Source organism: Ochotona princeps, chromosome 26 (genome assembly GCF_030435755.1).
Source record: "Ochotona princeps isolate mOchPri1 chromosome 26, mOchPri1.hap1, whole genome shotgun sequence".
NCBI classification, from domain to species: domain Eukaryota; kingdom Metazoa; phylum Chordata; class Mammalia; order Lagomorpha; family Ochotonidae; genus Ochotona; species Ochotona princeps.
The window spans coordinates 7798155-7806370 of NC_080857.1; the positions used below are offsets into that span (position 1 = coordinate 7798155).

The following is an 8216-nucleotide window of genomic DNA, read 5'->3' on the forward strand; positions in this document are numbered from 1 at the left end:
CGCGTGGGGGTGGCCCCAGCTTGGCTGGGGCGGGGCCCGGGGCCGGGCCACCGCTGGAAGCGGCTGGTGCTGAGCTGGAGGGCAGAGCCCCGGGCTGGGGCGGGCGGCAGCAGCAGGACGCTGCTCACTGACTCGTCCCAGAATCGCTCCACGCTGGACCACTCTTTGAATCTGGACTCCAGGAGCCGCAGGCGCCAGACGTGGGCTGCTGGCTGTCACCTCGCTGCAGAAACCAGGTCTCTTTGCTGGGGCACCAAACGTGGGGCGCTGTACTGCTGCTTCCAACCTGACTTGTGGGTAAGTGAGGAAATCAACTACATCTTACAAAGCCAAAGACAGTAGCAGATGTCAGCGTGCCTAGTGGGAGCACTGCTGTGGGGAAGCTTGCTGCTGTACCTGGGTGTGCAGTTGTGTGTGTACCTAGGTATGAGTGTGTGTGTCTACGTGTGTTGGCCGTGAAGCGCAGTGTCTTTCTGCCTACCGCTTGTGGTCAGAAAAGCTTCAAAGGAACACAGCCCGGTGCCCGGACGCCTGTGTTCTGGGTCAGATCCACCCCCAACTTACCGCGTAAGCAAGAGCTGCTGGCACAGCCTCTCCAGCCGCAGGTTCTGTGAGCTGGGATAGCAATGGCAGCTCCACCTCATCAGCTCAGCCGACACTGAACTTGGAAGCTGTCCCCCGGCTCTAGAAAGGAGAGTCGATTGTTCTGGTCTGCTGTGGGACCGAGGCCGCTTTGAGGGAAGGAGGGGAAACAAGCAGGACGCATCCTGATTTCCCCAGTGTCTTCACAAGGAGCCAGCAACAGCTTCTGACACGAGTGTGTCTGGGAAAAGAACCCGCTTTGTTTAAGGCATGTGGAAGGGGAGCTGGGTCCACAGGAAGCTCCCCAGCCCTCTGCAGGCTGCTTCGAGCAGCCCTTGGCACCACGACTAACTGCTCCCCACCCACGTGGAGCATGGTGACAGCCGAAGCTATCAGTCCACGTGCAGCCGGCAGGCACCACCACCCTGTAACCTGCAAGGTGCATCAAAGAGGTGCTCCCGCTCTGCCAGGGACATGTGTTCTCTTGGTCCCATGGCCCACTGAGGCATCCATGCTGCTTAAGCATCAGTCTCAGGTCGGCTTTGAGACCTTCAGTCACTCTGCCGCAGCCTCGCTCGCTTTCTCTGCGGGACAAACAGGTGTGGCCAGGAGCCTTTGCCTGGTGCTGTTGGCTCTGGGAGGAACTATGGGCTGGGCACACAGTAGCCTTTCCTCAGTGGGTGTTACAGGACCACCTGGCCTGGGATTGCGTCCCAGTGGTGCAAGTGGCACCATGCCCAGGCTGGTGACCTCATGGTGGAGACAGTGGCCACAGTGGTCTCTGAAGTGTGGAGTGAAGGTCAGGTGCAGCCCACTCTGGACTCTAGAGTGGGCTGCTTCATCTCTCTGGGGCTCTGTTTATCCATCTTTGAAGGGAGCACTGATGAGAGGGGCGTGAGGAAGATGGATATGCAGAAGTGGACGTGGCAGCCGAGGGTCCGCAGCGCCCGTGTCTTTCCAGCGGGATGTCCTGACAGCACGCAGTGTAGTCTGGCTTTTGAGGAGGATGGTTCCTAAGTAGGCCAGGTAGAGAAGGGATGCTCTTGGCAAGGCATGGCCTCCCCCTGCTGGTGCCTGTCCTCAGGGAGAGGGGTGAAGGACAGCTGACTGCAGTGGGACCTGGGTGGATAAGTGAGGCATCTGACCAGCTTGGACAGCCCGAGCAGAGAGGAGGCCCTGGCTGTTCCTCCTTCTCATTTCCTGTTTCTGTTCATGGCATCTCCACTGTCCCAGTACCACCCCCAAATGCCCCACCCAGCTAGTTACCCATGCTTTTACTATCCATCCATTCATCCACCCCCTACCCACCCACCCCATCCATCCATCCATCGCTGGTCTGTCTGTCCATTTACACATCCACCCCCAAGTCACTTTTCTAGCCATCTGTTCATCCAGCAAACTGTTGAGAGCCCACGAGAACCAGGCCATGGGAGCCTCTTAGGCTTGTCTCCGGATCTCCCCTCTAGTTTGTCATCAGTGCCCGTAGCTTCTTGTCTCCTGTCTGGCCACACCCTCCTCCAACCTAGATCCAGCCATGCCACACTGCTTTCAGTTCCCCAAAGGGGCCATTCTCCCCCTCTCGCCTTTTTTTTTTTTTTGCCTGTTGCACACATTTTCCACAGGCAGAAACTCCCCTTGCCTGGGCAGCGCTTCCATCTTCTGGTTTTCCACATACCTGTCCCTGCTTGGGAAGGCCCTTCCTGCCTGTGTCAGGTCAACCCCTTGGAATTCCTGTGAAATTTAGGACTCCCCTTAGCATTTGTCACTTGTCTCTTCTCCCCCGTAAGACTAAAAAGCAATTTGGCACTAGGGGCCAGTGTAGAGTTGAGTGCTGCCATATAGTAAGTCTTCAAGGAGTAATGGTTACAGGAAAGCCTACATGGATGGAGCATAGATAGAGGAAGGGAGGGAAGGTGGGAAGAATGGATAGACGAATGGATGGGTGGATGGATGGATGGAGGGATGGGCGGGGCAGATGGAAGGATGGTTGGATTTGTGTTTTAGGGATGCTCCCATGGATGGTAGGATGAGACAGGAAGGCCAGCAGGAGGCTGCTGCACTGGCTTGGTGGGGTCGGGGCACAAGACCTGCTCAAGCCAATATACGGTGCTGGAGGGGGCTGAAGAGGATGAGTTGGCTGCGGGAAGCACTTAGGAGCTTGAAATGGTACAATGTGGTAATTCACAGACTGCTGTGGGTGGAGATGAGGGAGGAAGGTGAGGGTCAGCCAGCTGGTAGAGGTGCCTCTTCCCAGAGCAGGTTAGTGGAGAGAACAGTGGGCCTAGTGTGGGCCTCACTGGGCATGTCAACTGCCCGTCAGCTTCAGCGTGGGAGGGGCCTGGCCATCGGCAGAGTGTACGTGGGAATGAAGTGCAGAAGAGACGCCACCCCAGAGTGCGTGGGGGGGAGCGAACAGAGTGTGGGGGAGAGATGCCCACAGCAGCCACCACATCTGGTTGCCCGTGGGAATCATCTATGCCCATGGTACCCTTGTCTCAGGAGCCCAAAGGCCCGCTGAGGGTGGGAGTCATTGCTGGTTCATCTCTGCGTAGCCTAGTGCTGGGAGCACTGCGGACGCCCCTAAATACTCATCCTATGCAACCCAGAGGTGCCAGGCAGGCTGCTTCACCTTGCTGGGCCCCCATCCCCTCATTGCTAACATGCAGATGATGGCAGAGCTGTAGTGAAATGCTCTGTGAAGTATTTGTGCAAGCAAAAGGCAGGTGCCCTGGGCCAGGTCAGGTGCTATTCCGTGAAAGCCTGGCTCAGTCTGGCTTTGTCATTCTAACCAGAAGGTCTGTGGGTCTGAAGTTCCCCTCAGGCCACCTGTGCTCCCTGCCTTGGAAACATACAGGATGCATGCTCAGAGCCTGCACCCTAGACCTAGAGTCGCCCAGCGCCTTGCCACTCACAGCATGATCTGGAACCGTCTGGGTGCTTGTTTGAAATGTGAAGCCTTGAGTCCCACCCCAGCTCCCCTGTGTGCCAGACTCTGCTGGTACACCCCCAAGGTCCAGAATGGCTGCTCTAGAACCCCAGCACCCAGCACCTGCTCCAAAAAGAGTACAGACTTGGACATTTCATCTCAGCACAGTTCAGCGTTTCTGCTCTGCTCTGCCAGTACTTCCGACTTGAGGTACCAGAATTAGCCATGCATGTGGGCCTAACCAAGAGGAAGCTGCAGCCGTTGCCACGTCTCACACCTCAAATCCGTCCCCTCCCCACTGGTAAATGACAGGCTTGGGCTGGTGACTCTGGGGAATTTCCGAGACCTGACAGGACGTGTTGGCAAGGTGGCCTTGACTGCCCCATGTTGGAGGCAGGGCCCCTGCTGTGTCTGGGTTTTATTTTTCTGTGGTGCATATCTTCCTGTGGGGCACCTGGGGAGCAGTCCTGGACAGGTGCTGGCCCTGGGGACTGTTTGGGACTCATGCTGCTACTGATGCCCTCATACCTCAGCCTGGATGCCTTGGTTACGCAGGTGTGGGCTTGGGGTTTGGGGACAGTGGTGAGGCTGGTGAGTGGAGTCTAATTCTGACTCACCAGATGATGGATAGTAGGCTCAATGGCTGCTTCTTCCCATCCTCTCCTCACCAAGTCACCCCAGGGGAGACAAGCAAACGAGTGCCCTCGGTAAACGTGTCATCGGCACAGCTGCTGCGACCCAGTTTGATGATTCCTCAAAGAGCCAGAAGCAGAGCCGCCCTACCAGGCAGCCCTTCCAACTCTGGGGATAAGCATGCTTTTTTGTGATTCAGCGGGTACAGAGGTCTAACTGTGTAAGATGGGTAGACTCCTGGGAGTGGATCATGGTGATGGCTGAGCTGCTATATGACCTTCAGGCCAAGGACTTGCATCAAGGATGGCCGCAATGGAGCATCTGATGTTGGGTCTTTTGGCCATGATAAGTACCACAGCAGGCACCCTCCTCTGCTACTATCACTGGGTGAGTCTGACCTGGTGCTGTGTCTTCTAGGAAGGTAGGGGTTGGGAGGTGAGATTGGCTGGGGACATCTGAGCCACCACTGTGATTTGCCACTTCCCAAAGATCACAGTATAAAGCAAGAAGGTGGATAGCAAAGCTTGGGGGAGCCAGTGTTTGGGGGGAAATGTCTAAAAAGGGGAGTGATAATGACCATGGGGTTGACCAATGTGGATTCAGGGGTGGACACTGTAGTGCAGAAAGGTAAACCTCTGCTTGGGATGCCTGTATCCCATATTGGAGTGCCATCCTGTCTCCCAGGGCTCATGACTCTTGGGCTTTGGTCAGGTTCCACAGGGAGGAGGGGAGGTGGCACTCGGGCCCTGTGTCCTGGAAAAAGGAGCTTAGCTTAGGTTTCTTAGCAGAACACTGTGGCTGCGGGCATGGTTGGCCTGCTGTGCTGTCTGGAGAGGCTAGCCCTGGCGAGCACAAACCTAGCAAACCTAGGTCCCCTGACCTAGGAGAGAAGCTGTGACTGGTTATTGTGGCAGGAGGCATAGGGGGAGGGGCAGTGACCTATCTACTACCCTGAGCCTCCCCTTGGGAACTGGGCTCATGACCCAGCTTGGGTTCCTTGGAATCCTGGCATTGCTCGGAATCCCCACAGGGTGAGCAGAAGGCAGGGGAATATTCTGGATAGGAATTCCCAAGGGGATTCAGGGGGGAGTGCTGGGGAGACCTTAGTCATAGCTCAGGGTCCAATGTGTGACCCAGGTCAATATTCTAGTTGAACACAAGTTGGGCAGCTGATATAGCTTCTTCTAAAATAAGTGACCGAGGTGCTGAGAGCCCAAGACAAATGGGTAGGTGTTGGGTAAATGTTCACCACGGTCATCTCAAGTCTTCCCCTACTTTGATTTTCAGGGACTCATCCATGGCCAGTGAGGCACAGCGTCGACACACCTGGGACCTCCCACTCTGAGCAAGATGACGGTGCAGAGCTTGGCCCTGTCCTTGACCCCATGAGGGGCGAGGCCCCTGCAGGCCCAAAGATGGGGAACATCACAGGGGACAATGTCTCCCTGAGCTGCACCATCGACCACACCATCCACCAGACGCTGGCACCGGTGGTCTATGTCACTGTGCTGGTGGTGGGCTTTCCAGCCAACTGCCTGTCCCTCTACTTTGGCTACCTGCAGATCAAGGCCCGGAACGAGCTGGGTGTGTACCTGTGCAGCCTGACCGTGGCCGACCTCTTCTACATCTGCTCGCTGCCCTTCTGGCTGCAGTACGTGCTGCAGCACGACAACTGGGCACACGGCGACCTGTCCTGCCAGGTGTGCGGCATCCTGCTCTATGAGAACATCTACATCAGCGTGGCCTTCCTCTGTTGCATCTCCATCGACCGCTACCTGGCCGTGGCCCATCCCTTCCGCTTCCATCAGTTCCGCACCCTCAAGGCGGCCGTGGGTGTCAGTGTGGTCATCTGGACCAAGGAGCTGCTCACCAGCATCTTCTTCCTCATGCACCAGCAGGTGGTGGAGGATGGGGACCAGCACCGTGTCTGCTTCGAGCACTACCCCCTCCAGACCTGGCAGCGTGGCATCAACTACTACCGCTTCCTGGTGGGCTTCCTCTTCCCCATCTGCCTGCTGCTTGCCTCCTACCAGGGCATCCTGCGCGCTGTACGCCGCAGCCACGGCACTCAAAAGAGCCGCAAGGACCAGATCCAGAGGCTGGTGCTCAGCACCGTGGTTATATTCCTGGCCTGCTTCCTGCCCTACCATGTTCTGCTGCTTGTGCGCAGCGTCTGGGAGGCCAGCTGCGAGTTTGCCAAGGGCATCTTCAACGCCTACCACTTCTCCCTCCTCCTCACCAGCTTCAACTGCGTCGCCGACCCTGTGCTCTACTGCTTCGTCAGTGAGACCACTCACAGGGACCTGGCCCGCCTCCGCGGAGCCTGCCTAGCCTTCTTTACCTGTGCCAGGACCGGCCGGGCCAGGGAGGCCTACCCGCTGGGCGCCCCTGAGGCCTCTGGGAAAGGTGGGGTCCAGGGTGAGGAGCCAGAGTTGTTGGTTAAGCTCCACCCAGCCTTCCACACCCCAAACTCTCCTGCAGCCGGGGGCTCCCCACTAGGTAGCCTGGCCTAGCACAGGCTGCTCCACGCCCATGGCACTTGAGTTCTGAGCCTGTTCCCAGATGCCTCCTGCTTCGCCATACATAAGGTTCCAGCAGAGTGGACCGTGGGGCTGGGCTGTAGCAAGCCTCCCTGGCTCTCCGGGACATGCTCCAACCTGCTGAGCCTGGTGTGACTGTCACTTGCAGGAACTTCTGCTGCCAGGCTCTGGGTACTGTGGGTGGGGGACAGTGACCAGGAGATTTGCAGAGTGTGGCTTGGCTGTGGGTATGCAGCATGTGGATAGGGAAGATGGGGTCCACGGGTGAGGGGGTGCCTGGGTATTTGCCTGCCGGGGTCTTCCACTGGTGTCCTAGGTGATGACCACTATTCCCTGATGATGTAGTGTGGGGGGCTGGTACTGAGCTCTGCTCTACCATGGGGTGGGACAGGAAGATTGGGCAGGGAAAAGGAAAGAAGTGGAGGCATTTGTGGAATGACAGTGGAGGAAGTGGCAGGCAGAGGAGGAACCCTGGATCCAGCCACATCACAGTTGCACAGGACCAGGTGAGAACCCAAGCCCAGGACTGCTGGTGACCCAGTGTTGGGGCTCCCCAGGGAGAAATGTGGGATACTAGAAAAGCTGGCACTCAAGCTGAGGGTATTAGGCCTGGGCCTGAAGTGGTGAGCTGTTAACCAAGTTTCCTCAAAGACATCATCCAGTGAGCTCTTTCCACCTGCCCAGAAGCCAGGCCTAGGGAAAATGGGGGGCAGGGAGAGAAAGAAAGTGGCTTAGTTCATGGGTAAAGTGCCAGGGTCAGAGCAGTGGTTAAGATGCTGTTTGAGATGTTTGATCCCGTACTGAAGGGTCTGGGTCCGAGTCCTGGCTTTGCTGCTGATTCCTCTTTCCTGTAAATGCACATCCTGGGCGGGAGTGATGGCGGCTCAAGTACTTGAATCCCTGCCACCCACATGGGAGACACGGGCTGAGTTCTGGGCTCCTGGCTTTGGCCCAACCGTGGCTGTTGTGAGCACTTGGGGAGTGAACCAGCAGATGAGAGAGCTCTGTTGGTTCCTATCTCTGTTTCTCTTTCAGACAAAATCAAAATCAAAATCAAAATAAATAAAACATTTACACACACACACACGGGCTGGCACAGTGGCCCAATAGGCTAATCCTCCACCTGCAAGCACTGGAATCCCCATGGGCACTGGTTCATGTCCTGGCTGTTCCATTTCCCATCCAGCTCCCTGCTTATGACCTATGAAGGTAGAGAAGGATGCTTCAAGTCCTCGGGACCCTGCATCCACATGAAGACCTGGAAGAGAGTCCTAGACCCCAGCTTCAGATCGGCTCAGCTCTGGCTTTTGTGGCCACTTGGGGAGTGAATCAGCAGATGGAAGATCTTTCTCTATTTCTCCTTCTCTCTGTAAATCTGCCTTTTCAATAAAAACAAATCTTTAAAATATATACATATATACCTGAGTCTTCCTGATGTGATGGTTCAAGGCACTAAGGCCAGGGCCCTGTGATGGCCAAAGATGCTCCCATTCTGTCCCCTGGGGGTGTCTGGCGGGCTCCAAGAACAGCACGTT

At 56.6% G+C, this 8216-nt stretch overlaps 1 protein-coding gene across 1 annotated transcript; it reads left to right on the forward strand.

Annotated features, from left to right (window-relative positions):
* The first annotated feature begins 254 nt into the window (after positions 1-254).
* GPR68 (G protein-coupled receptor 68) lies at positions 255-8069 on the forward strand. Its single transcript, XM_058655508.1, has 2 exons — positions 255-297; positions 5429-8069. The coding sequence occupies exon 2, from the start codon at positions 5527-5529 to the stop codon at positions 6652-6654; it is 1128 nt and encodes a 375-aa protein (XP_058511491.1). The 5' UTR covers positions 255-297; positions 5429-5526; the 3' UTR covers positions 6655-8069.
* The last annotated feature ends 147 nt before the right edge of the window (positions 8070-8216 follow it).